At 38.2% G+C, this 27,991-nt stretch overlaps 2 protein-coding genes across 5 annotated transcripts in view; one reads left to right on the top strand and one right to left on the bottom strand.

Annotated features, from left to right (window-relative positions):
• rc3h1b (ring finger and CCCH-type domains 1b) overlaps window positions 1–8,457 on the top strand; it is a 39,807-nt gene extending 31,350 nt beyond the window's left edge. The window contains exon 20 of the mRNA XM_048990147.1: window positions 76–8,457. Coding sequence (XP_048846104.1) covers window positions 76–223 — 148 coding nt within the window. The 3' untranslated portion in view covers window positions 224–8,457. The remainder of the gene's footprint in view (window positions 1–75) is intronic.
• A 17-nt stretch (window positions 8,458–8,474) lies between these two features.
• LOC125717167 (zinc finger and BTB domain-containing protein 37-like) lies at window positions 8,475–27,669 on the bottom strand. Of its 4 annotated transcripts, none has more exons than XM_048990158.1 (4): window positions 27,080–27,669; window positions 25,507–26,519; window positions 19,298–19,397; window positions 8,475–9,737 (listed from the first exon to the last, which is right to left on the bottom strand). In XM_048990158.1, exons 2-4 carry the CDS (start codon window positions 26,496–26,498, stop codon window positions 9,612–9,614), a joined length of 1,218 nt encoding a protein of 405 aa, XP_048846115.1. In that variant the 5' UTR covers window positions 26,499–26,519; window positions 27,080–27,669; the 3' UTR covers window positions 8,475–9,611. The 4 variants fall into 4 exon arrangements, with proteins under 4 accessions (XP_048846115.1, XP_048846118.1, XP_048846114.1 ...); XM_048990161.1 differs by lacking the exon at window positions 8,475–9,737 and adding an exon at window positions 10,706–11,235 and having other exon boundaries at window positions 27,080–27,668; XM_048990157.1 differs by lacking the exon at window positions 8,475–9,737 and adding an exon at window positions 17,195–18,425 and having other exon boundaries at window positions 27,080–27,668.
• Between the last annotated feature and the right edge of the window lie 322 nt (window positions 27,670–27,991).

Raw genomic sequence — 27,991 nt, 5'->3', positions numbered from 1 at the left:
GGTTTAGATAACGAGCTGTGATGATATGTTCATGTTTCTCTCTCTCTCTCTCTCTCTCTCTCTCAATATATCTAGTGAGACTTCTAATGACTCCAGCATGGCACAGGATAGCAGTGTGGGAAGCAGTATGCTGTCTCTGTCCAGCAAGACTTCTTCCCTCTGTCTTTCTGGAGACTTGGGTCCCAGCGGCCCTGACATGCAGAAAAATGGTGTGGTCCACTAGACATGGCTCATCAGATTTACCACCATTATCTATACCTGCACCAAGGGTGTGTGAACTGTAAACCCACCCTTCCTGTCATATGTATCCATGGCAGCACACAGGATCTGTATGCCCTCATGGATCAGCCGTTGTACTAAAGCATTACAAACTTTACTGAAATTTTAGCATGGATATTTCAGGATGCTTACCCTTTTTCAATCTAAATGAGACCGTTTTAGGTTTCCAGGTTGTCGTGATTTAGTCATAATAAGGGCTATGGCTAAAATGAGAACAGCTTTCAAGATTGACTATTTGATACATTTTATAATTTCAGTTTAAGTGGTTATGAAACGATGTCTGCAATTATTGAGTCTGCTCACTTGCGGTCTTACTGTGGAGGCCTTCAGGAAGTAGTAGGGAATTCTACTGACTTTGACAGTTGACCGTACATTTTTCTTTTCCTGTGGAAAGATCTTGTTATTACTGAGAACTTGGTAGAAATGCTAAGTTATTCAGTATCATTGTTCTGTGTGCATACATTACATTCCCAAAAGCTTAGACTGTTTCAACTGAAGGTTACAGACAATCTCAAGTAATTGTACTTCAAAGGAAATTCAATGCTGTTCTTAAATGAGAGTCTTGGTGTAAGGTAGAAACCTTCTAAACCTGGCAATTAGCCCATTTAAGATGTGTTTCAGCAGGGAAATAGGCAAACTGTGTTGGATTCTGGCCCTCCAGTACTGGAATTTGAGAACCCTGATATAAAGTATTAAAACTGAACTTTTACTATCACTCTCTCAAGTTCTATGTGACCATCAGTTGAATTTGCTTTGGTTGAAATTTTAGAGTAATCAGATTTTTAGATGTGTACTTGTTTTTATAGGCATGTACACATTTACAAAGATGTGTAACAATTAAGCCATATCCATAGTACATATATTAGTTAAAGATTTGGGAAATTTTGTTGCTTTCCTGAAATATCACTAATATCCCCTCTTTATTAGAAGTTACATTTGTTTCCTCATCCTTCAAGACAGGTGACTGCTTAGGTTTTGAACACCTCCATTTTCCTTTTTAAAAGTTTCTCAGGAGTATGATAAGTCTGGTATTGGCCTGCATAAGTCAGATTTGTTTTACACCTTATTGAAATTGAAAAAAATTATGGGGACTTATAATGCAAGCATATTATCATATGTCTAGCGTGCTGTTCGTCTTGACCCTTTAGGTAAATAGGGGAGAAAGGACCTGCTGTTTATATTAGCTTGTGAGGAGGCCTCAATTTACAGTACTTGTAATAGCTGAGCATGTCCAGTGTTTATTTTCCATGAAATAAGAAGCTTATACCCAATGCCTAAACTTGACCTTAATCAGCATAATGAAATGTATCTTTTTCCCTGACATAATTGGTTGTTGTTTACTTATCAAATTGACAGGTTTTGATAAAGCTTGACATTATTAATTTGTGCATACTTCCAAAGGTTATGTTTTAGCATGGATTGTAGTATTTTGACTTTGCAAGGGTTGTTTGTGTTGTTTGTATTAGTGGTGGATTTTAGGGTTTTGCTGGAGTGGAGGGAAGACTGTTTGTATGTTGGCTAGCTGCTCCTCTGTTCACTGGTACAGATGTTTAACTGAGCGTTATCCATTCTAATGTTAATTTTGTGTTTTGGAAAAGGTGCATGATTACTGCTTACTAACAGGTCAGTTGAGGCATTACACATTAGAGCTGGGCGATATCTAAAAATGAATATGCAGGCGTAATACCAAGTGGAGCAAATGGAAAAATGTGAAAGCTTGACAAAACAAAATGAATTGATTGTGTGTGTGTGTGTGTGTGTGTGTGTGTGTGTGTGTGTGTGTGTGTGTGGCAGTGCTGGTTAGTGGTGGTGCTAGTCTTTGTTTTTTAATCTCTTTGGAGAACTATCGATCAGTCAGCCGGATTTAATCATATTTTAAAAACATGTTGCAGACCGTATAAAATCATCTGAAGTAGTTGTTCACAAACTTGCGGTAAGCTTTAGCTGTGTTCCACCATTGTAATCGACATTTACATATACTGAAACCTCGTAAGGTACTTAAGAGTTTTAAAAATAACCTTTTTTAACAAAAGAAATAATACTAATAATTGCGTCGTAAACAAACTAAAAGGGTGAACTAAAAACCAGTTTATAGATCATTTTTGTCTTGCTTTGTGTGTAACCTAAGGCTACTTCCCCAGCAAATGTGATATTTCCAGTTAGTCACAATCAAATATTGCACCAGGCTACTTGTCTGATATCATTGCTTACACTGATAATATCTTCATATTGCCCAGCCTTATCCAATTAACATTGTTTTTGGTGTACTGTCTAGAATACTACCTGCTCCTATCAGTGTGTAAAAAACATATACTGGTATGTCTGAAAAAGGAACAATTCAGTCTAGCATATATTGCCCTTGACTACTTTGGTGGGACAGTATTCCATTTTATTCTGGAATTTAATCTGTCTGTATGTGCATATAATGTGTGTGTACACACATTTAACAGTTACAAAAATTAGCATCTACTTTTCGTCTTTTGACCCAGATTAAAGGATTATAAATAAAAACATAAATCTAATTATTTGAGTTGTTCATCTCAGCTTAGCAAAAAGCTAAATTGTTAAAGATTAAAAGAATGTTTAATAAATTATTCTCTGACAGTACAGCACCATGCCCAATACAACCAAAACAGTGTAAGGAACTGCACAGTGACCCAACAACGGAATCCAATTGGACAACCAAAGGCTCTGTATGTGTGTGTAGGACCTTCCGAGTGCACTTGGAAAGTTACTTACCCTTTAAAGCAAAATCTAACCAAATCTAAAAACTTATTTAGAATCTTTTAGTCATGACATTTGTTATTCAGATTACTTCTGGGCTCTCCTTACTAATGCTTAATGTTCGTTCTTGGTGGTGGAGTTACACCGGATTCGCCTTAGTCGATAAGGTGATCCACAGACCTGTTACGTAGAGCTCAGTTCAGATGTTGAGGGGTCACTACAACTAATACAATGTCAACTTAAACGGCCAGTCAAGCGTGGCAATTCACATAGCTCCTCAGAGCTGGTAGTAACTAAGCTTGGGCAGTTGCACAAGGTCCTGGAGAGAAGAGATCTACTGAGAACATACTGAAGCAAAGTCAGGCAAAAGGGGAATAACCATTATTCATATTACAAGAAGACATACATTCAACAAAAGATACTCCAGCTGTGGGTGCACAGAATAACTGGAAAAAGGGATCTGGCTACAGATGCAAACTCATGCAGCAGTGTGTGGGAGCTCTGATTGCTGAGTGTCTCCTAAATAAAGGCTACACATGATGAGCATGCTAAGAACACTTACCATGTGGGAAGTTCTGGCTACTAAATGACCTCCCGATCGTCTCGTGGACCCTTACTTATATACCAGACCAAGCAATGGGTTTTCTTTGAAGATGGTGATACACCAGTCTCTAACCAAATGTTATGGTTATTGTTTTACTTAGAGATATTGGTTTAAGGTTGTGATATCTTTGTGATCCCCTTCAGGGTATACTGGTCAATCGGAATGTCAATGGTGAGGTCATTAGGGCCTTTTGTTGACTGGATGGGGAAGCCTTCCAACAAGGCAAGGTTTTTCTAATTCTCTAGGTCTTCGTAATATTATGACATATTACTTTAAAACTGATATTATATCAGTCACATTGAGACCATTAAAATGAGACCAAGCTTGAGTATTTGTCTTGATTACATTAACATCAGACAATGCTTTCCTCATTTTGGCTTTCTGTGTAACCATTTGGGAGCAGTAAGGAGTGGGGGGAGACAGCAGGTTGGGTTTATGATCAGCGTTCTTGGGTCTGTTTCTTGTTCAGTGGGGGTTGAGGTGAGGTCGCTGATAGGTTGGTCTGATGGCCTTTTTCCAACCTCATCGAAGCTGAGTTGACGGTTTCTCCCTGGAAGAAACAGTGCAGGCCCAAAGAAGTCCAGGGTCACAGAGTCCTATGCCAGCAGCCTTATGACAGTTACTGTCACCTAAAATGGAAAACCTGGTTCTGCTGTTGGTGGTGGTATTAAAATTACACCAATATAATCTTAATATTCTGATTTGTAAGCTGAGTGAATGCTAATGGAAATAGTTTCTTTTCTGTGCCAGGTGATTAGCGTGCGCTTGGAGTGCTCTGGTCAGTTTGTCAAGTACAGGTCTTTAAAAATCATTTTATTTTGTTTACCCCCCCTTTCTCTAACTTCCGTGAAGTTGAACCTCTGTGTATTTGAATGTAGTCTTTGTTTCTGGGGTCTCTGAGGAGACAGTGTCAGAGATTTGAACTTGGCTGGTGGCCTGGGCTTTGTGTTTTAACACACCCTACTACAAGTTTTCATTTTTATTTCTTCAATCATGTAACTGATTCGAGCTTAAGATTTAATTCACTAGCAGGTGCGCTATTGCTGTGCTGGAATTAAAATGTGCAATCCGTTAGACTAGAATTGGGGAAAAATAACACTGAGGAGCTGTTATTACGCGTACTCCCTGGGGAACCACAGCTACATGTTGAATTCCATCATAATATTTCAGGTAAACTAACCCCCAAACTCTTGTTTTGGTTGAGTGAACAAAATGCATGGAATCACTGGGCATTACAGACATCAGGTCTGGGAACCATTAAACCAGGGTTCACAGAGCCGTAGTTATATCACCAAAATATACAGCTTATAAATGTATAAGGTAAAATATACCTTTTGAGATCTATTAAAAATAAAATAAAAAAGTTTTTTAAATTGTACTAATCAGTCTTGCTTTAGACAGTTATTTAACACATGGATTTCATAATTGCTAAAACCACTGCTAACACATTTCCTGTGGTTAGCCTTGGCTATTTGTTCCACTGAGTTGTTTTTCAGACTACAAAGTAAAATCCAGGTTTCTTTGATGTTATCAAGTCCATTGTGGGGTAGGAATTTACTCTTATCCTCACCATACTTTCTGTTGTATTTGGTAGTCATTCACACATTCTAAATGGAAGTTAATAGGTTAATGCTTGGAGCTCCCTGAGGTTGTGTTATTACTGACTGTTGTACAGTATCTTCTTTATGGTTCCATATTTAATTGGGAAGCCAAGGGCTAGGACAACCTTCTCCATAAAACATGGTAGCTCAGTATGTAGCGATGTACAGATTCCTATTAATGTGTAAAATGGATGTCTGATTCGGTCTTTCTGAATCCTGTTCTATAGGCCATTTACCAAGGCATATGTAATGGAAAAAGTTTAATTTTCCTGAAATATTACTTAAGTTCTTGACACCTCATAACTAGCTAATTTTTGTATATATTTGTTGTGGGAGCTGGTGTGTTTGCTTGTAATGCTTATACATTTTTATTAGGAGGGAAGATCGTAATCATAAGGACTGCAATGAAACATTTTGGTCTTTCACAGTTAGCCTGCATTCCCTTGGGTTCCTTTCATCTACTGTGACAAAATATTTTGAATTCTCTCTTTTAGCTTTGAGTCCTGTAACACAAATGGCTTAAGAAAAGTTCATACCTTGAGATAGTTGTTCATTTGATTTGCTTGAACCACAAACCAGCATTTTTATTCTGCTGAAAGTTACGTCAGCTGTTCAGTAGTTAAGGATGTTGTGGTTAGTTTTGCCTCTGGTGTATTGATGTGCGTAATTGGATAAATGGACTTAATTTTTCCATTACTGTAAGTGGCTATAACTGTCACGTGATACATTTATCTTTGCCTTGCTGAATTATTGCTTTTGTTGGTGTGTTTGTTATGGACTAGTCAAAGAAGAACAGCAGGGAGGAGGAGAAAAATGAACCTGGGGTACAGAGAGTAGTGTGTAGCGTTATCAGGATAAGCACTAGAAAGTTCTACACGCTGTCTCATTCACAGGAGTGCTACACTCCTTCCCCTCTCATTTTACTTCAAATGGCTTTCGCATTACTCTTCTCTGAGGATTCAGAAACTAATGTACATTCTTGGTACATTGTATTGCAGGCGTGACCCTTTCTGATATTTGTTTGTATTTTTAGACCAACATTCTGGTCTCTCGAGACAGTCTACAGTATTAAAGCACCAATTTTGGTGCAGTTTCACTAAGTATAATCTGTGTAATATTGCATTTATTATTATCATTGTTGCAGGTATTGTTGTTAATGCTTGGGAAAGAGCTATTTACATTTTAAGCAATCGTCAAGATTGGATATTAAAGAGCCCTGCTGAGACGCACAGATGTAGAGAATGAGACACCGGTTGCATCTTTAGGATTATATATTTTTTTAAATTAACATTAAACAATTAGACTACATTAAACTAGTTGGAAGAACTGTTGGCAGACATCACTAGTAAATGTCAAAGTAAATTAATTGGCTGGCAACTAAAGAATAGAACTGTAACTGCCTGTATGAGTTTGGCTTTGTAGAAAATCATTTTGAAAGTCCTTCACAATGCAACCGTTTATATTCTTTTTGAGATGACTATGATGTTTGAAGTCCACCTATTAGGTTGTGTCCAATTTTTGAAGAAGTTGCCAGTATAATAGCAAGAGAGCTTAAATTTGTGTGTGCATGTTTGTGTGTGCGCACACTTTTTTTTAAAGACATTTTCCAAGTTTGTGTGTAAATTGTTAATTAGTCTATGGTGGACTGCCTCTTTCCCTTTATGGATTTACAGAAATTCAATCACTGATCTTCATCCATTGCTGTTAAATTCCATTTTTTGATGTGCCTTTCAGCAGGCTCTTAACTCTTTTTTAATGTTTGGGTGCATACACTTGTGTATATTTAGTACTGTAATGTGCAACTGCTAATCCACTTGCTCTGAGTCAGCATTTATATTAAATGGTCTCTACAAATCAGTAATGCAAGATCTCTCAACTGGTTGCCCATGCAGAGCCGAGCAACTCTTATCCTTTCTGAGACAAAGGAGTTCAGTGCCAGAATGTGTAACATTTGTGTACCTAACCATTATAAAATGTCTGTTTTCAAACACACTTCAGAAGGCATATAAAAAAATGCTTCTTCATACAAGATATTAGTTTGTCTCAGTATTTCTCACAGTGTGACTGCAGAGATGAAACAGGTAAAAAATTTTAAAGCCACTATCCAATGTAAGAGAGAATTTTAACCCCTCCCCCCCAAGCATTTAATCTCCCTCCATCCCTTATAAATGTAAAAAAAAAAAGTAAGCATTTAGTAAGCACAGCAGTAATGTCTGTCTGACAGATGCACTGGCCCACAGCAATGCTTAAATTGAAAAACATTTCTTTTAAAACTAAGGTTTTGCTTTTCCAGTCAAAATCTAATAAAGACGCCATAATTTGACCTTAAGTAGAACTACATTAATTTTGTTTAGTTATAGTATTGCTGGTTTTATATGGGTAATATCCTGCAAATCTTAGCAAGTATAAGCAAAACTGAACCAATAATTGCAGTGTTATTGCCCTGGGTGCAAAGCATCTTATTTTCACACATTGAACTAATAAATCACACAACATATGCTGTCTGTCAGTGAAAAGCGTTGTGATCAACCAGTTGCTTGTTTGTAATTTTAGTGAATTATTGGGAAAAAATAGTGGTGAGATCACTGTGAGTTTGGAGTGTTTACAAAGGAGATATCAGATTGGCCATTTGCACGCAAATACAAAAAAGTAGCAAAAAGAAACTTTCACACACTAGCAGTAGTTTTACCTTGTAGCTTTAGGATTTTGACGAGTGTTGGTTCTGTGAATATGTGTGCACTAATGGAAATATCTCTTACCTTCTGTCACTTTCCTTGGTCACTTTGAGTGCTCTCAATAACTAGAGTAACTAAATCCATAGAAACATGATTGGGCTGATGTTGGTATTTTTCTATTTTTTATTAATTTTTTTTAAGTCCTCACTTTGGGAAATGTAATTGCTTTTGATTACTTCCAAGTTGTCTTGTAAAAGAATGTTTAAACTGAGGTACAGATTTAACTTCAAGAAAAAGACGTTTTTATATTATACTCCATTAAGGAATGTTTAGAATTCTTTCTCCGATGTGGATGTAGCCGTTATGTCTTTTATTTTTTCTTTGTAAAGGAATTCACTGTGTGAAAATTGGTTTGCATTTTGTATTATACAAATCTGCTTTTTGTTTCCTGTAATGGGGGAAATTAACTGGAAGTTTGCAAAAAGAAAAAAAAAACCTGTGAAACATTGTAACTTATGTACAACAGTGATTCTTTACTGGCAGGGACTGTGATTAAATAATATTGGGTATTGTTTTGGTGATCTAGGTTGTTTATTACACACCCCTTTTCCACTAGTTTCTTGTATAAAAATTATGCCTGTGACACCTCTGATTATGATTTTGGGTGAACCAAGACTTTAGCATCATTAACATCTGCCCAGTCAGAGGAGTAATATGTTCAGGTCAGCATCTTGGATAAGTTCTTTGTAACATGCACACGTGCATCTCTATTACTGAGGCAGATAAAATTCACTCAATGCATTGGGAACAATCCGATACATTAGCAATACATATGAAGCAACTACTAATGCAGTAGGATATGATTCATCCTTATTGTGATGCAGTGCGGTTTAACACAATTTGATTCAACATGATGCGACGCAATACGATGCAAAAGTATATGATGTTATGCAATACAATATGGAATTAATAGTAACATAAAATTATCGGTCACATTTCTAAACAAAGATACAGTGCCTCTAATAATAATAAAGAAATCAGATTGTACCAATGCAAAGACGTTCGAAACAATGCATCCCGAGTTCATCCCAAATTATATCTGATACACGCTGTTTTAATCCGGGCAAGGATATGCCCAATCACTGATGAGAATTGGTGAATCTTACAAACCCTAATCGTGACTGACAAAAAGGTTAATATGTTACAGGGCACAGCTGCAATACCTCTGAAGTCCTGCATATGTCTTGTCTAAAACTTTATTGAAGCATTTAAGTTATGCCCTGAATTTTTTAACCACAGGCCTGAAATACAATGTATTACATTACATATGTAACAATTTTACAAAGTAACAATTATAAATATTTCATATCAAAGTACATCTTACTGCCTTGAGCAAGACCCTTAACCCCCAGCTCCCTGGGCGCCGCTACGGGTGGAAGCCCTTCGCGGTCAACTTACTCCACAAAGAGCAAGTTGAGGGAGGCGTAAAGATAATTTCCCTACAGGGGATCAATAAAGTATCAATTATAATTGTTGATAAATACTTGGAGGTAGAGGTTTATAATCATTAAGCTCAAAGAATTTGTATATACACCTAGTGTCCACTGTATTAGGTGCACGTGCTTATTAATGTAAATAGCCTGTTTCTCCCAACAGCCAATCAAATGGCTGCATCTGAATGCAGATAGCAGACAGTCAGGGTCAATAGGGTTACAGTTTGGCTAAGCATCAGAACAAAAGTATTTTTGAACCTGATGCAATTGTTGGTGATGGGCATGGTGGTTCTAGCATTTCAGAAACAGCCGCCCTCCTTGGATTTTCACACACAACAAAGTCTAGTGTGTATACAGAATCCTGCAATAAACAAACATCCAGTTACAATTCTGTGGGTGAAAACACCTAAGAGAAGTCAGAGGAAAATGGTCAGACTCATTAAGCAGCTCACTACTATTGGTATGCCAAAAGGTTTTTTTTTTGTTTGTTTTTAATTTGTCTACCCTACAAACAGATCTCAAGACAAAATTATGGTAGGGCCTACCCTATACTCAATGAAGTGTCCACTGAGTGTCAAATGTAACAAATTCAGTCTACTAAGTCGCAAATTGGCAAATGATTCAGTGTGTATATATAGTTCATTATTATAGGATATGGTACTTATATTTTCACAGTTGTTAATGTTGTGCTTTGTTAATAGGTACAGAATGGGTATTCAATCCAGTTTCTCAGTGAAATTCAAGTCACAGGTGAAAAAAAATCATCTTTATGAAGATTCAAAATTCATAGTTAAATGAATTTTTAAGTAATTGACTTTTTGAGGGGCAGGGGTGAAAAATTAATAGCAAGTCTTTCCTTGTGATTGTTCTACATCTGCAGGATTTTTAATTTGTGAAATATAGGGGAAATGTTCACATTTATATATTGTTTTAAATAAGATCTTATTGTTAAATAGTGTTTTAGTGTAAATATGTATTATTTAAAGATATATATCAATTTAACAGTGCCCCCTGATTTCATGTCAACACCGTTACCTTCACCATAAAACTCTTGCAAGGAAGTTACATCGTATCTGAAGCAAAATGTCAAAAGAGTTGAAAGACAAGTAAGTTTCTTACTTATTTTTTATGTTCTTAAGGGGTTAACCTTGGGGGGAGGGGAGGGAGCAGCATACAACATCAACACTGTTACCATTTTTAAACATATAAATCTAAACAATTATTTCTCATAATATCTAAAAAATAATATTTCAAAGTTAAACAGCATGTGCTTTTGTGACCCTGACCTTTTAGCTAGCAATGAAGAAGATATCCTATATATATATAGGCTTGGGAAATTTGAGGTTTTAGAACCACTTGACAGTAGTGATCATAACATGGTTAAATTTGAGGTTAATTTTAGTGTCCAAAGTCAAAAACAAAAATATACAATGTTAGAAAGGCTAACTTTAATAGTATGAGACTGAAACTAGAAACTGTAAACAGGAGCAAAGGAGACTCAGGGGGTACATGATCCAAGTGTATAAGATTCTAACAGGTCTGGATACCGTTTAACCAAATTGTTAGTTTAAATACACGATAGATAAAATGCACGATAATTTCTTGTCATATTGGCGCAAATACAAGAACTTTACACAGTGTGTAGTTGGAGTATGAAATAGTCTCCCTGTTAATGTAGTGCAAGCTAAAACCTTGGGTTCCTTTAAATCAGAGCTAGATAAGATTTTAACAACTCTGAGCTATTAGTCGAGTTCTCCCCCAAATGAGCTTGATTGGCTGAATGGCCTCCTCTCGTTTGTGGATGTTCTCTTGTTCCAAAACGCTCATCTTCAATGCATGCATGATAAATGCATATGCAACTGAAATAAAAAAAAATGTAATATGCTTCATTGATACAACAACGCTAATCAAGTGCAAAACAGTATTGGGTAACTTCAGATGTAAAACTGCATAGTAGTGTCCAGCAGTTTTATTCTTATCTGACATGTGATTGGCATCCAAAATTAATCATCTTAATGAAAAAGTATTACATTGGAAAAAAATCCAAAATTTGAAAATATTGTCATAAAAGCATAAATTTACAAATGAGAGGAGGCCATTCAGCCCATCAAGCTCGTTTGGGGAGAACTTAACTAATAGCTCAGAGTTGTTAGAATCTTATCTAGCTCTGATTTAAAGGAACCCAGGGTTTTAGCTTGCGCTACACTAGTTGGAAGACTATTCCATACTCTAACTACACGCTGTGTAAAGAAGTGCTTCCTCAAATTCATTTTAAAATGTTCTCCCACTAATTTCCACTTTCCAATTTCCATGAGTTCTAGTATTTAAACTAATACTGAAGTAGCCATTTGGCTGAACAGCATCCAGACCTTAGAATCTTATATACCTGGACTATGTCCCCCCTTAGTTTCCTTTGCTCGAGGCTAAACAGATTCAGCTCATCTAACCTCTCCTCATAAGACATTCCTCTAAGACCAGGAATCATTCTCGTAGCCTTACGTTGCACCTTTTTCAAGGCAGCAATGTCCTTCTTAAGGTATGGTGACTAAACCTGCACACAGTATTCTAGGTGGGGTCTTACCAAGGAATTATATAATCATAGCATCACTTCCCTTGACTTAAACTCCACATACCTAGAGTATCCCAACATCCTATTGGCCTTTTTTATTGCTTCTCCACACTGGAAATCAGGACTAAAGTACTGTTCATGTATGTGCAATCTATTAAATTCTTATAATCAGAAATATAGAACATAGTAATGCTTGTGTCTGTAACAGGGTTGACAAAACTATTAAAACTTTTAGTAGAAAAACAGTCATAGAATATTGAATTACACAGTCTGACATGGCACACATTTCTTGTAATTTGAAATGTCTTTGCTCCCTGGCCATTTAAAATCTGGTTATTTAAATAATTTTTAATTTTCAAAGTTGAAAAGGCACAGATTTCATGGAATGACACCACAGTTTAGGCCATTGCAAGGGTATGGTGCAGAGCACTACATCACATTTTCTCCTCTAGAAGGGCACTTCATAATGGCATCCTTTACCATTGGAAGGGTACTCAGAGGGACTGTTTAAACCATTTTAAGGGCATCTTATGGGGCACCGTGTTGCCCCAACTCTTCCCTCTTGAATCCACCATTGATTGGCTACACTCCCCAAACCCAGTACTGTAATTAACAAAGAACAGGACAATTTCAAAATGACAAGGCTGAGTTTTATGTATTTTATTTTATACTCAGTGTTTGAAGAAGTAATAAAATGCACTTTAAACTATTTTTTTAAAGGAACACAGTATTCTTACACTTCGTTTTCAGCACCAGTAGGGTTATTACACAACTTTAATGATAATCAAAATATGTTTTAAAGGCTTGGTACAAGCATTAGGAAAAATCTGCATATTAGATAAGGTTGATTTCTTCTGCCCCTTTAACCACATGCATGACTCATGAATTCACTGTTTTAAAAACATTGTAACCACATAAACAGAATATATTCATTCTGTTGTTGAGAGAATTTTCCAATCCCACCTGAATCTAGAGGAAGTAAAGCTTCATAACCCATGCATGTCTCAACAAACAATTAAGGATGACACTGACAAAAATGCTAATCATTTATTTAAAATGCCTGGACTTTCAAATGGTATCATAACCTTGAACATTAACATACAAGTTAAAATAACATAAAGGGGTTCCTTCACAGTAACACATAAAGTGCTTTGTTTCTTGTAAGAAACGCAATGAGATTTTGAAATTTGTGAACTTTATAACTGCTGGCTATCATGGACATTATAATCTAGTGGTTGTAATGAATACATTAATTGCAAACCTTAATTCAAAGGAAACACTACTGACAAGTACTAATCATGAGGCCAAAATGCATTCTTTTCCTCTAATCCTGTCCTACAGTGTAATTTTAGCTGTACAAGCAAAGAAACTTTTACACTTGAACCATGCAATTCAATGACACAAATATAGGCTACAAAACTTTCACAGAAATTTTTCAGGACACAGAGGAAAAAACAAAACATTAACTGAACAAATCTTTAAAGTAAAAACAAATCATTCTTTATATGTTACAGTATATTTTTCCTTTTACAATTACCATTATTTTGGGTTAATTTCTAAAAGTAATCATCATTTCTGTAAAAATGACATTTTAAAATATAAGGTTTTCATACGACTTTTTGGCATGAGACTGAGTTAAAATTAAAATCTAAATATGTGTTCTCTTTTGATACACTAACGCAAAATCTGTACAAGATAACATTTTGCCATCAAATTACAAGGTTTTGCAAGTATGCCAATGCATTTCACATGACAGATACCGTTACAGTGTTCCCTCTGAGTAAACAATAATTTAGTATTAAGTTCACTTCATGTCTTTGCAATGAGTTGACACAACCAAACCCATGAGAGAATAAATGTTCATTACAAGCAAATGTTTCACACTGGAGTTAAGTGACGTGATTTAACCCATTCATGGCAATACTCGTATACGCACCTGACTCAGGACATTTGGTAAAAAAAAAATCATTCCAGAGTTTTTGTTTAAAGGAAAAAAATCCTTGCTGATTCACAGAAATACACATAAATGCACATTATGGATTGCTAGAAGATATTGCAAGTGCTTATGCACCATTACAGAGATAGAGAAGCCTGAAGGCATTGTTGCATAAAGTTTGTTTCGAAATATCAGCCCATTGATGTATATGCATGTTATACATTTCATTAAGTATTATAATATTAAAACCTAAAAAAGACTAGAAATAAGCTCTTTTGTAATAATTGGCACAAGGAATACTGTGAAACTAAATGAGAATCAGACAAGACATTTTCATTGTCCAAGGCCTAAACTCCAACAAACTAGGACTGAATATTTTCAGTGATTACCTGTACCATCCAATTGCCTTATATGTACATGTACTGTAAGTTAAGTAAGTAACACATTGTACTAAATCAGTCAGTTGAAGAACTAAGGCAGTGTCTAATAAAAATGGCCCATCAGCTATATACACACACACACACACACACACACACACAAACACACACACACACACACACACACAGGGATTGGTACGCAAGTACGCATTAAACTTTAAAAGTGATAAGTGCGGCAATCGACTCTCGTAACAGCGCAAATACGTACGAATATTATGTGTATTTGCGCCGATATGACAAGAAATTATCGTGTATTTTAATCTCCATACTGCAAATGAAGTACGAATTGGCATATAAAGGTTAAAATGCACATAATATATGAAGGTATTTGTAACGTTACAATAATCGATTGCCACACTCATCGCTTTTAAAGGTGATGTCAATCCCTGTATATGTATGTGTGTGTGTATTATATATACGTATGTATGTATGTATGTATGCACATATATATATATATGTATGAGTATTCTGTAAATACACTTATCAACAAGTATTATCAGTTACTGCACCTTAAGATTGTTTATGACATTTCACAAGTGCAGCTGTTAAGGTGAACTTTACTGTTAGAATGCTCCCTGTCACAAGTGATAGGCTTCTTGTAGAAGAAACCTACGCAGGTTTAAAAGCAGTCACGATTAACCATTATTAATTTGCCGGAGGATGTCCATATAATATGTCGCTGTGTTGCACATTTGATAAATCAAGCAACACATACTTCAGATGTGTGCGCGTGCATATATATATATACATATATTATACATATACATATATTATACATATACATATATTATACATATACATATATTATACATATACATATATTATACATATATATATATATATATATATATATATATATATATATATATATATATGGATATATACACACATACATACATATATATATATACACATACATACATATATATATATATATACATACATACATACATGGGTGGCATGGTGGTGCAGTGGTTAGCACTGTTGCCTCACACCTCTGGGACCCGGGTTCGAGTCTCCGCCTGGGTCACATGTGTGCGGAGTTTGCACGTTCTCCCCATGTCGTCGTGGGGTTTCCTCTGGGTACTCCGGTTTCCCCCCACAGTCCAAAAACATGCTGAGGCTAATTGGAGTTGCTAAATTGCCCATAGGAGTGCATGTGTGAGTGAATGGTGTGTGAGTGTGCCCTGCGATGGGCTGGCCCCCCATCCTGGGTTGTTCCCTGCCTCGTCCGTTGCTTCCGGGATAGGCTCCGGACCCCCCACAACCCAGTAGGATAAGCAGTTTGGAAAATGGATGGATGGAAATACATACATACATATATATATATATATACATATATATACATATATACATACATATATATATAAATGCTATACTAAAATCTTTCAGGGATTAAAGTGACGTTGATTTGGAATATTACCACATGATTATGTGGAGACCTTTTACAACTTACCGTTATATCTATTACTGAATCAATATATTACAAGACTATATATTCACATTCCTGAAAATAGTTTAAAGTGTAACCTTATCTTTACATCTATTTAGCACATGCAGCAAGATTCTGTCCCTACAGAATGCCAATTCCAAAGCCTAGTGTATTATATAACTAAAAAATATAAAATAGAAAAATAATTTTTAAATACCTGATATACAATTTTGTTAGTGAATTTGTGTCTACTCCTGTTCAGGACTTTTCATCATGTGAAGTCTGTAGTATCTTTAAAAATACAAAATAACAAAATAGAAAAGTTTATAGACGAACTGGCAGCTGTAAATTGGCACTCTTGACCATGTGGAAAAACATAATTCACAGGCACAAAAAAAACACAAGGTACCAAATCTGTCCAGCTACTCTGCTACATATTTTTAGTCTTTCTTGTACAAATAAACATTTCTTATAACACACAATAAATGTGCAGGAATTCTATTATAATCGGTAACTTTCTCCTAGACAAATATTTTATTTTGGCTTAGGAGTTGAGGAAAATCATTGATACACCTTCTCACTGTGGAATGACCAGAGGTGAATTCCTTATGACATAATAATGTCCTTATGACATAACAGTCCAAACAATGACAGACAGAGAACATAAAACTCTCCACTTCCCACTCACCACTCCCAAACTACAATAAGCTCATCTATAGTTCATCTATCATAATTTTTTCCATTTTGGTTCCTTATTTTTCCTGCTCCTCTGGATGCCTCTCAAAATGACATTCTTTCACAAATGTCTAGTCTTCAGCTCAGTTACCTAGAAGTCAACTGTACAAAGACAACAATATGGTTGAGGAAATAATGGCTGGTCTTTTAAAGCAATCATACTAACACCCAAAAAACATATGGCATTTAGAAAAAAAAAAGTTTCACAATTCTGCAAAGTGCATGCACCAACCAGCTGTTAGCTGTTATTGCATTTGTGTGTATCTGTGAGAGGTAACTGATCCCAGAGATTTTATTGTCCATTAGCTTATCTGCAGCTGAAGTGAATTTTTTTTTGTTTTATAGTATCAAAAATTGAACAACAAAACAGCAGCTAGTTTCACCATATTAGAACCACAAACGAGTTCATATAGCAACATAAATACAGATCAATATAACCTACTAAAATCTTCAAATGCCATTATTTGTATGTATCACTATTAAATGCAAAAAAGTTGTATCAATTAGATTTTTTTCGGCATGCAACCTGCAAGAATGTAGTTCTGCACATATTATTTCATATTAGTCTTTCAGCTCCTCTTATCTTGAACAGTGCACACTGCAGGTCTAAACGTAAGCATAAAAATGACCTAAATTACATATTAAAATATAACGTACTCAGAACACACAAAAGCTTGTCTCATGTGGCAATGATAAATTATCTGCTCCACAATCAAAAAAGTTGTTTGATTTTTTTTTTTTTTTAACCCTGTGCTGTTGAACACAACGATTGTCTAGAGGCATAAACTGTGGGGAAAACTCAATTTTTGTCTGTAAAATTTCGCTTTTTCTCATTTTACATGGCACTAGAGGTTCAGGCAATGTTTCAAAAAGCGTAGCTCTTAAACTAGACACACCACTACCTTATTTTGCTACATTATCGATCCCAATGAGATAATAAAATTCAGGACAAAAATTGATGACTTAAGTACAAGACAGAGGAAGGCAAACAAGTATTATTTTCAAAAGAGTTTGAGGTTACAGAAGTGCTTCTTCAGTTGATAGCTTTATCAGAGTATGGTTTTGTTTGCATTGAAGGTAGATGTGGTTTTGAAATATAAATGTATAAATATAGGTACTGTAAAAAATGGTTTCTGTTAAAGTTCTTTTTTGATAAGATCTTAATGACCAAGTATAAAAAATATGTCACATGCCAAAGTCTACATCTTGAAAATTCTCCCCTTTTGAAAAGGGCCATTTTCCTTAATTCATGGAAACCAAAGTATTCCTTTAAACACATCCAGCTAACTTCTCTGTTCTCTTCTAATCTGCCCTACCCCCCTCCCCCCAAACCTCAGACAGCCTTGACAGGAGAGCTGCTACCTGTAGTGTGACCACAAACAGAGCTGCAGTGTTGTGGGAGCTGTTCTTGCTGACTTTCCCCATCAGTCTGGACCAGTGGTGGACACCGAAGGTTGAACGGCCTCACCAAAGGAGCTGCCCTCAGTAACGCTGGTCCCCCTGGCTTCCTCCTGAATAGGTGACTCATCATCATTCGGCCCACCCCGTGAGGTGACGGTAGTGGTTTCGGGGGAAGTGCTGTGGGAGACCTCCTGGGGGGCGCAACCAGGATGGTTTTTTCGAAAATGCTGGTTTAGGATGGCCTGGAAGGGGAAGCTCTTCCCACAAACATGGCAGTGGAAAGGCTTGTTGCCTGTGTGCTTGCGGATATGGTACTCCAGCTGGTCCTTGCGCGTGTACTTCTTGCCGCAGATGCGGCAGGCGAATGGAGTGATGCCCATATGCAGCCTCATGTGCCTGTCCAAACTACCCTTCTGATTGAATGACTTGCAGCAATAGATACAAGTGAGGCGTGGATTGTATCGGAACCAGCGATCTCCTACTTGTTCCCGCAAATACTCCTCGTAGCTTCCCATGTCAAACATGGCCTGCTCCTCCCCCTGGCAAACACAGGCCAGCTCGTAAACACTTAACTATTGTAACCTGCAGGCAAGGCCACATTAAGGGTATAATCACACTAAGCGATCCATACCATGACTGAGTGCCTTTTACCCCCAAAGTTCAGTTCATTTGACTAGTGTGACTGCTCTGGCATGGTATGCTTAACCGTGCCCTGGCCCACTTGATGAAGTGGGTCAGAGCACGGTTAGTTGGACTCAGGGATGGTACGTACCTTAGGGCGTGCTCACACTTGGCCTGGTTGCCTCATACCATGCCCAAGCATGATTGCCACTCCCCCCAGCTGGTCAGCGCTCATTTTGCATTAATGATCCTGACCTAAGCACTATCACACATCATGCCGAATTCATGATTAATGTCCTTATTTCGAGGTTTATTTGGAGTCTTTCTAGGCACGATGACACATAGATTTATGAAGTATGCAACACAGCAATTTATATTTCTGCTGCACATATTACCAAATATTTGACTGATCACCAAAGTGATCCTTTTCTGACATGTTTGTGAAATGTTTGTCGCTACCCAATCTGTATGGGTCATAATTTTTCACAACGCAGTTTTGTATACTTTGTTGTATTGAATGGATGCACATTCTTCTATTCATGATAGAATAACTTTGAATTCGGATAAGCTGTGACTTTATATATTACAAAATATCTCGTTCTCTATTTTTGATGCAAGTACAGTGGCAATCAAAATTAACTAAAAATTGCAATCGTACTCAGTACAAGGCAACCAGGCCAGATGTGAATACACCCAAGAATAATTAAAAGGTACTAACAACTTCAGAAGACATTTTTACACAAGTGGATTAAACATTCAGCTGTCTGAGGTTTATAGGCTCGGCACATACCTGTGAAGTGGGCTGCCTCTGCTCATCTGCTCTTACTGAAGATTCACTTTTGGCTCTCTGCCGCTCAAATGTCAGCACCACACTACCAGTCGGGCTGAACCTGGACCAAGAAAGATAGGGAATATACAGATCTGTACAAATTTGTTGCTACCCTTACAGCTCATTGAAACAATGCTTCATTTCTCCTGAAGTGATTCAATTAAAAGCAATTATCTAATGTATACCTGCATGCCTTTAGTATGTGATACAGTAAACCAATAACATTGTGAAAAGAAATTATTTGTTGTTTATTTTACAAAGAAAATAGTATGGACAGATTTGTTGGGACCCCTGAAGAGACTATTTATCCTTGCATTATAGTCGTGTTTCAAACTAAGTGTTCAACCTTAGTTAGTATCACAGGTGCCTTCAAGCTTTTCATCAGCCATTCAGCCCATTTAAAGGGAAAGAACATGCTACTGTGTTGTTTGGTATCATTGTGTGCATCACACTGAACATGGACCAGAGAAAGCAAAGGAGAGAGCTGTCTGAGGAGCTCAGAAAGATGATTAAAGATAATCATGTTAAAGGTAAAGGCAGTAAGACCATTTCAAAGCAGCTTCATATTCCAACAAGGTTCGTGGGACTGTAGCCAACCTCCCAGGATGTGGACGCAAAAGGAAAAGCAACCCCAGGTTGATCAGAAGGATAGTGCGGATGGTAGAAAAAGAACCAAGGAAACCATTCAAAACCATTGAAGCTGAGCTCCAAGGTCAAGGTATGTCACCTTCTGATCGCGCCATCCGTCTCATTTTGAACAATAATGGGCTCCATGGACTACTAACAGAAAAACATAAAAAATGCCAGAGTGGAATTTGCCAAAATGCATGTTGACAAGCCCCAAAGTTTGTGGGAGAATGTCCTTTGGACTGATGAGACAAAACTGGAGCTTTTTGGCCAGTCACATCAGCTCTGTTTACAGGAAAGAAAAATGAAGCTTTAAAAGTAAAGAACACCATACCTACTGTGAAACATGGAGCGGGCTTGGTTTTGTTTTGGGGCAGCTGCAGGTCATAGGTCCTCCAACAGGATAATGACCAAAAACATACAGCTAAAAGCACTCAAGAATAGCCGAGAAAAAATATTGGACTATTCTTAAATGGTCCTCCATGAACCCAGATACTAATCCTACTGAACTTCTATGGAAAGATCTGAAAATTGCAGTATGGAGACGCCACCCTTCAAACCTGAGACAGCTTGAACAGTTTGCTTAGGAAGAGTGGGCCAAACTACCTGTTTGCAAATGCAGACATCTCATTGTGAAGTACAGAGATCACTTGTTGCCAGTCATTACTGCAAAATATTAATTTAAGGGTATCATCCTTTTTGTCTGGTCCATTTTAATTTGTTTATTGATTCAGTTGGAGATTTTATATAACTAATCAAAAGCAAGGTCTGATTTGTGTTAAATATGAAATAAATAAGGGATGCCATTAAACTTTTGTCAGTTTCAAGTTATTTTAGAGATAGTTGTGTTTTTTTTGTGGATGGGTACACACAATATATTTGTAAGATTGCAACAGTATGAGATTTTCAGGGTCTCTCACGAAGTATAGTTTCCTGGTATCACAGTGTATGGTATGTCATAATAATAATATCACCATCATCATTGTGACGCCCGCTCCGTCCGCTCCTCGTGTGTGCCACGCCCCCTAATTACCCACGTGTGATTCCCTGATTGTGCCCAGTCGTGTCTTGTTTCCTGTATTTAAGTTCCTGCTGTGTACTAATCCAGTGTCTGTCATTGATGTTAGTGGCGTCAGATGTTCCCTGCCTCCGTTCCCCCGATTCCTTTATTAAATCCCCGTTTTCCCCGTAATTCGCCTGTCTGCCTGCTTCCTGTTTGCTCGCCTGCCCGTTCGCCTTACCTGCTTCCAGCCTCGCGTGACAATCATCAGTTATAATGACCTTTAGAGGAATGAAAACAATTGTTTAGGTTGAACAAATGCTTTATTTTAGTTGAATCCTGAAACATGTTTTAAATGGAAGCATGTGTAAAAAAGCCTCCCTTTTCTAAATAAATAAATAAGAAGAATCTTCGTTTAAATCAAAGAAAGGTGATGGATAAAGGAAACGGATCTCAAAAGAAATCGCTCTCTTTAGATAATAAACAATAAAACAAATAGTTATTTAGCTAATTATACAATATTAATCTGTCAGTGAAACAATTCTTATTGTGCTAAATATATGGTTATAATAAGTGTTACTATCGTGCGAAATAAACATTAATAATCGAATAAAAGGTCGGTTAAAACATCATAATCACATATCGGTTATATTGTTAAGCTAAATATGACTTGTATAATAAAGACACAATCTTTCTTTAAATATGCAGAAACAATTACAATTTTCTTGAAACGAATTCACGACACATAAGATGAAAATAACTTTAACAATCAAATATGTGAACATGCAACTCCTGAACCAAACTGAAATACCTCAGCAATAATGGTTCCGTCACCTGTATTATATATGCATTTATATCGATGTGGGCCTTTGTTTTGGTTAGTTTTCAAAACTAATATCTAATCATTTTTAAATCATATTCCAGTTATAAACTAATAATTACAACTGTCGGTGGTGTCATCTTTATAAAATGTGCAAAAAATGCGTGTCACTAGGGCAGGGCACTGAACTTCGGTACTTTTGTGGTACCGAACGAAATGCTCCAATCCTATCGAAGAATTATTTTCTTTCGGTGTCAAATTCCGATAACCAAGCAGTAAATCTCAGCGTCTGTGAGCTAGTAAGCATGCAGCATACTTGTGTAAAGATCTAAAGTCGCTGGTGATTGGCTGTCAAATGTAATCTTTCACGGAAACGTCATATATGCCGGAGGAAAAAACATACGCCCAGAGACAAACTAGTGAATGGGTTCACGTGTGTGTTGTTTTATGCCCCCCATATAGTGGTTGATAGTATATCACGTAAAACACCCAGAGTGAGTGAGAATTGGTGGGATGTGTATGCATGCATGCACATGTGTGTGAGAGCGACATCATCAGAACTCGGTCCAACAGTCGGTCATCGGAGGCACTGCTGTAGAGGGGCTTACAGTGTTGTTGGCATACTTGATGATTGCTTGACCACAAGCACCAGCGCTAACATGGAAGTTACACGGATGTGCAGAAAAAAAACAGAGCAGACGTTATTATTCTACCTGAATAAGACTGAATACCTTTTGCCTGAGTCTCCAGCCGCTGCCGGCGGTGAAACGTGCAAGTGCTTATTAGCAGGGTAACGTTACATCGTTTCTTTCTATGGAAAATGAAAGATCGATCTGCTGGCCATATTTATTTAGGAATTATAAACATATCGCGGGTCGTTTGAGAAAAATCAGAGCTCTCATATATCACGCATTCACTGTGAGACACACGCATTTCAGCCATTTGACACGCTCACGGAAATAAAGGATAACGCCAAAGGTGTCCAGTAGTGATGTGTCGGTCGCGAACGAAACGGCTCTTGGAGTAGTCTCTTCGAAATGAACAATCAGAGCCCGCTCCTGCCTGTGACCCGGAGTCAGAGCCGCTTTTTTTCTTTCTTTTTTTTTCCACCCGCAAGGATTGGTCAACTACACGATGCGTGTCTGCTCTGAGCAGGGGGGGACGGTGCTACGAGGTGCATTCGACTTGGGATTTAAGTCTTAAGTTGTCTTGCTCTCGTGAGGTTTTTGTACCATGTGACATGGTCACGGATGGTGACGTTTTGCAGCGCCGGCTGAAGTCGGACAAAAAATATCTAACCATCATGCATTGCGTTGGGACTAGAATGCACTGTTTTCCAGCGATGTAAATGGCTGTGTGAAGTCGAACGCACCCATAGACAAATACAGCAATCACACACACTGAGAGAGAAACAGAAAGGAAGGAGATGTGCGCGACAAAATGAGTGACTGCAGGAAACAGAAAGTAAAATTTGGATACATTTCAATTGCATTGATAATACAAAGGCAGAGTGTAGAGCTTGCAAGGTTAAAATCTCATTTTGAACAGGCTCTACAAATAACCTGCATTGGCACATGAGAACTGTACATCCATCAGTGCAGTGGGAAGAAAAAAGACAAGCAAGTGAACCCGCTACTAATGAAAGTGACAGTTTGTGTACTGCAACTGTTGAAAGTGCCAGTTTGTCAATGTCTACACCGTCATCCAGTACAGCACCACAACCATCTAGACCTACAACCTAGAGCTCTATGAGACAGTTTGTGCAAACAGAATACAACTGATGAGGAATTGGCTAAAATGATTGCATGTGATTTCCAACTATAGTAATTCATTTCACTAATAATTTTACATTATTTCTGGTAATAAATTCATTTAAGCACCAAAACAAATCTGAAGAGCCACTTGGGAGCCGAAAGAGCCGGCTCTTTTAAGTGAGCCGAGCCATAAGAGCCGGCTCTCTCAAAAGAGCCGGAATTCCCATCACTAGTGTCCAGTTATATAGAATTAGTGCACGTGGTGCCGGCATACGGAGGGGGGGGTTTCCACCTTGTTCATAGCTGTCCCAATCGAGTTAGACAGAGGTAATAGCCATCAACCAGCCAATCACAAAATAGCAATTGCTACATGTGATCCCGCTGAAAGCACATTATTACATGGATGCACGCATATGGAGTACAGACAAGGTGGAAATGGCAGAGCAGACATGGGATTCCGTTGCAAGCACGTTATTACATGAATACATATGGAATGCATACTAAGTGGAAGTTGCAGAGCAAGATCTGTTGGATGCAACAAAAGTATTGTTCTGGAACCGGGACAGAAATCTAGGTACACTATATTTCCAAAAGTATTGTTCTGGAACTGGAATCGAAATCAAGGTACACTATATTTCCAAAAGTATTGGGGCACTCTTCCAAATCGTTGAATTCATGTGCTCCAATCACTTCCATAGCCACAGATGTAAAAATTCAAGCACCAAGGCATACACTTCTTCTACAAACATTTGCGAAAGAATGGGTCGCTCTCAGGAGCTCAGTGAATTCAAGCATGGTAACGTGATAATGCCACCTGTGCAATAAGTCCATTTGTGAAATTTCCTCTCTACTAAATATTCCACAGTCAACTGTTATTATTACTTGTTGTATTATAACAAAATGGAACCAATTGGGAACAACAGCAACTCAGCCACGAAGTGGCAGGCCACATAAAATTACAGAGCGGGGACAACGCATGCTGAGACGCACAGTGTGCAGAAGTTGCCAACTGTCTGCAGAGTCAATATCTACAGACCTCCAAACTTCATCTGGCCTTCAGATTAGCTCAACAGTGTATAGAGAACTTCATGGAATGGGTTTTCATGGCCCAGCAGCTGCATCCAAACCTTACATCACCGAGTGCAATGCAAAGCGTCAGATGCAGTGGTGTAAAGCACACTGTCACTGGACTCTAGAGCCCAGCCCAACTTCTTAGCAATATCCAGGCTGTTTTCTGACAGATCTATTTTATGCAAACAGTAAGTGCCACTGAAGGAGTTGGTGAACAAATGAAGCTTTTAAGTGAACTGAATCAAATGAACTGTCGGAAAGAAAAAAAAAAAAGTAATTTCGGCCATTACTAGAAAAGATTTTGCATGACAGCGCCAGCTGTTAAGTCTGACAGACAGTCAAATAGAAAAGAAGAAACGCACAGTTGGGAATTTCCGTTCAGTTGCCAATTTTTCCAAAATGGGTAATAAGCAAATGTACATGGTTTGATGGTTTGATTAATTTTACAGTGAAATCGGTATACATCTGCAACCCTATATACCTAATTTTTATTTAGCAAACACTTTTGTCCAAAGCAACATACAAAAGTGAATCAGAGAGAAGGGTCAGACAGTTCCTGGAGCAACTAGGGTTAAGAGTCTTGCTCAAGGGTCCAACAGTAGCATAACCGTGCAACTCTTAGGACTTGAATTGATAACCTTCCAATCGTGGGCATAGAGTCCTAACATTCCTGTAATCTCAGTGGTTATCTTACAGCTGGAACTCCCTGCCTAGATGGAGTGCACAAAAAATTATAAGCCACATTATAACCACTGTGTTCAGCACTCTGTATAAGAATTATGTTGGTCAGTTATTATTGCCTAGTTCTGAATGTGAAAATAATCATTAAGGAATGTGGGCTCATGAACACTGATCAGTTATCTATAAGTCACTGTGCCCAATCCCCAATCCCACTTACCTGTCTCTCTCACTGATGCTGCTTGATGGCTGGGAGCTCTTTGCCCCTGATGTCCCTGCAGTAAAGCCCTCCTGGGAGGCCATCCTATGCCCTGTGGTATTGATCACCATGGTGGGGACCTCCTCTGCACTGCTCCCCTCTTCTCCGGATGCCTGAGTCTCCGCACCCATCCAGTCCTCCAGTCGCTCCGTCTTAATCCGCAGCCCCTCCACCATCCGCACGTTCTCGTCCCCCCCATGGTCAGCCTCCATGCCAGTCTCCACATACCACTGCCCGGCACGGTTAATACGCAGGATGTGCTCCTTTCCCCCACTGCTTCCTGTTCCAGCAAGACCTCCGGCCCCACAAGTGCTGTGCTCCAATATCTGTGGACTCATGGACTCATCTGGAGGACTGGCCTCACGAAACTCTCTCACATCCCGAAGGTCCTTGCTTCCCCCTCCACGGCGTGTGTTGAGAGCCCTGTAGCTGCCCTGCCGTGGGCTGATGGATGCCCCATTTCCTGAAATCACGCCTGCCGCCCCCCTCCCTTGCTCCAGACCTCTGGGCGCCCCACTGGGAGTGTGTTCCGCGTTCCCTAGCTCTGCCTCTACATCTGCAAGGCTGATTTTGAAGTGTATGCCTTCCAGGATCTGTGTGCAGCGGTCGATGATGTGCTGCATCTGCAGGAAGCTGGCTGCTGTCAGGTAGCTGATGATGTCGGCCAGCTGCAGGCAAAGGCGGCCCGTATAACAGAAAGAGAGCAGCTCCTCGAAGACAGAAGGGTTTCGGATCACGGCAATCGACACGCTGCTCATTTCACTCAGTGACATGTGGTCACGGAAGTATGGTGAACTGGCAGCCAAGACCACCTTGTGCGCCCGGAAACTCTGGCCTTGCACGTTCACCACAATGTCGCACAGGCGGCCCTGCATGCGTAACTGGTTGAGGTGCGACAGGACAGAGTTGCTAAAGTCTGGGATGTCCAGCTGGATGCTGTCCGTTCGTTCCATCCTGACTGCTCCTGCTTTACCCTAAGACACAAAAACATAATATTCATCTTTACTATTTAATAATGCACCTCTTAAGTAAACACTAGGATAAGTGCAATTATGCATCCTTTAACACACAGGATAATTAACTGTAACGTGACACTAATGACTGACAGCACATTCACTGTTGATGCTGCAGATTCAGCTTCATTTGCCAACTAGTTACTCAAATACGCCGACTTCACAGGACACGGATCTATAATCTGGACATTTTAAATAAAGTCCCAGGGGCACTCCTGTCGTCTTACCCTTGAGCAAGGTAGCAGCTTAAAATAAATCTATACAGTACAACATGCAGCTGTGTATAAAACCCATCAAATTTTCGGCAGTTTTTTCCTAATATATAAAAACGTAAACCAACAAAATAATAACAGCAGTAACCAGTTACGGTCCATTTACATTTTCGCTAACAAGCTAGCTTTCCAGCTCCCCACTTTAAAAAGTTCAATGAAGCTCATGAATTATTTAAATTTGAGTACTGGACAGCGAAAGTAATGATTTAATTTAAAAGTGCCTCATTTTGAAAAGTGAATGCATCTTACCTCTATCAGTGGACAGCAGTTGAGGCAGAGGAGTTGGTTGTCAGCTAGCTAGCTAGCCGGTTTTATTTTTTCTGGGTAAGGTAAGTAACCTTACGATGACAATTATTTTATAAACTAAACACTTCGTCGTCGATGATACATTTCGTTCTTTTCTAATTTATTCCACCATTTAGAAGATATATAGCCGGTAGCTAACACGAAGTGAAAACAAACGCCTGGCTGTTATATTTTTCGCAGTGCAGCTAGCCGCCCCCGCTGCCTAGTGAAGCCGCGCTGCGGTTCTCTTTCACCGTTCAGTATCCATACTACAGGTCGGTGATCAACCAAAGGCCTATAAACCCGAGCTCACTCCATATACAGGGATGTGGCCGACTTCCTACTAAACAACAAAATATCTATCACCATAATCAATCCGCACAAATATTCCAAAATTCCACTTAACAGAGTATGGATATATCAATTTAGCATTCATCGTTTGATATTGAATTTATTTTTGATAACTTTAATTTTTTTTTCGCCTATATTCCCTTCTCCCCTCAAATATACCCTAACGCATGGGGGGTGGGACCATCGAAAATTATAAGTGCTGGGTGTCATAGCCAGGGGCAAAGGATGTAGCATATAACGCTGAGTAAATCTGAAATTTTAAAGTGAATTTGAATCCCACCTAGCCACATAAGGGTATTTAACAGCATTCAAGCAACTAAAATCTGTCTTTCAGTTCAATTTACGATATTTCACAACAATATTTTTTCTTTCCAATCTTAGAACTGTAAAACCCAATATGTTACACATCTACATTTACAAGTATTTAATTTCAGTTTCATATAATCAATTATTTAATGTTCAGTTTGAAAAGATGTGCCATAACCTGTGAAAAATTGTCACTAGTCACTTTTGCCTTTTATGTTG

This window comes from Brienomyrus brachyistius, chromosome 21, assembly GCF_023856365.1.
Source record: "Brienomyrus brachyistius isolate T26 chromosome 21, BBRACH_0.4, whole genome shotgun sequence".
In the NCBI taxonomy this organism is placed as follows: Eukaryota; Metazoa; Chordata; class Actinopteri; order Osteoglossiformes; family Mormyridae; genus Brienomyrus; species Brienomyrus brachyistius.
Note: the sequence above shows the minus strand (reverse complement) of the source record. Positions and strands in the feature narration are given on the sequence as shown.

Bases quoted from the DNA above. Each gene is read 5' to 3' on its own strand.
- LOC125717167 (XM_048990157.1), bottom strand. From the start codon at position 26,498: ATGGAACGAACGGACAGCATCCAGCTGGACATCCCAGACTTTAGCAAC. The intron at 19,398-25,506 runs GTAAGTGGGATT...TTCTTGGTCCAG, and splicing joins AGCATCAGTGAGAGAGACAG to GTTCAGCCCGACTGGTAGTG. The intron at 18,426-19,297 runs GTATGTGCCGAG...TGTGTTTGCCAG, and splicing joins AGAGGCAGCCCACTTCACAG to GGGGAGGAGCAGGCCATGTT.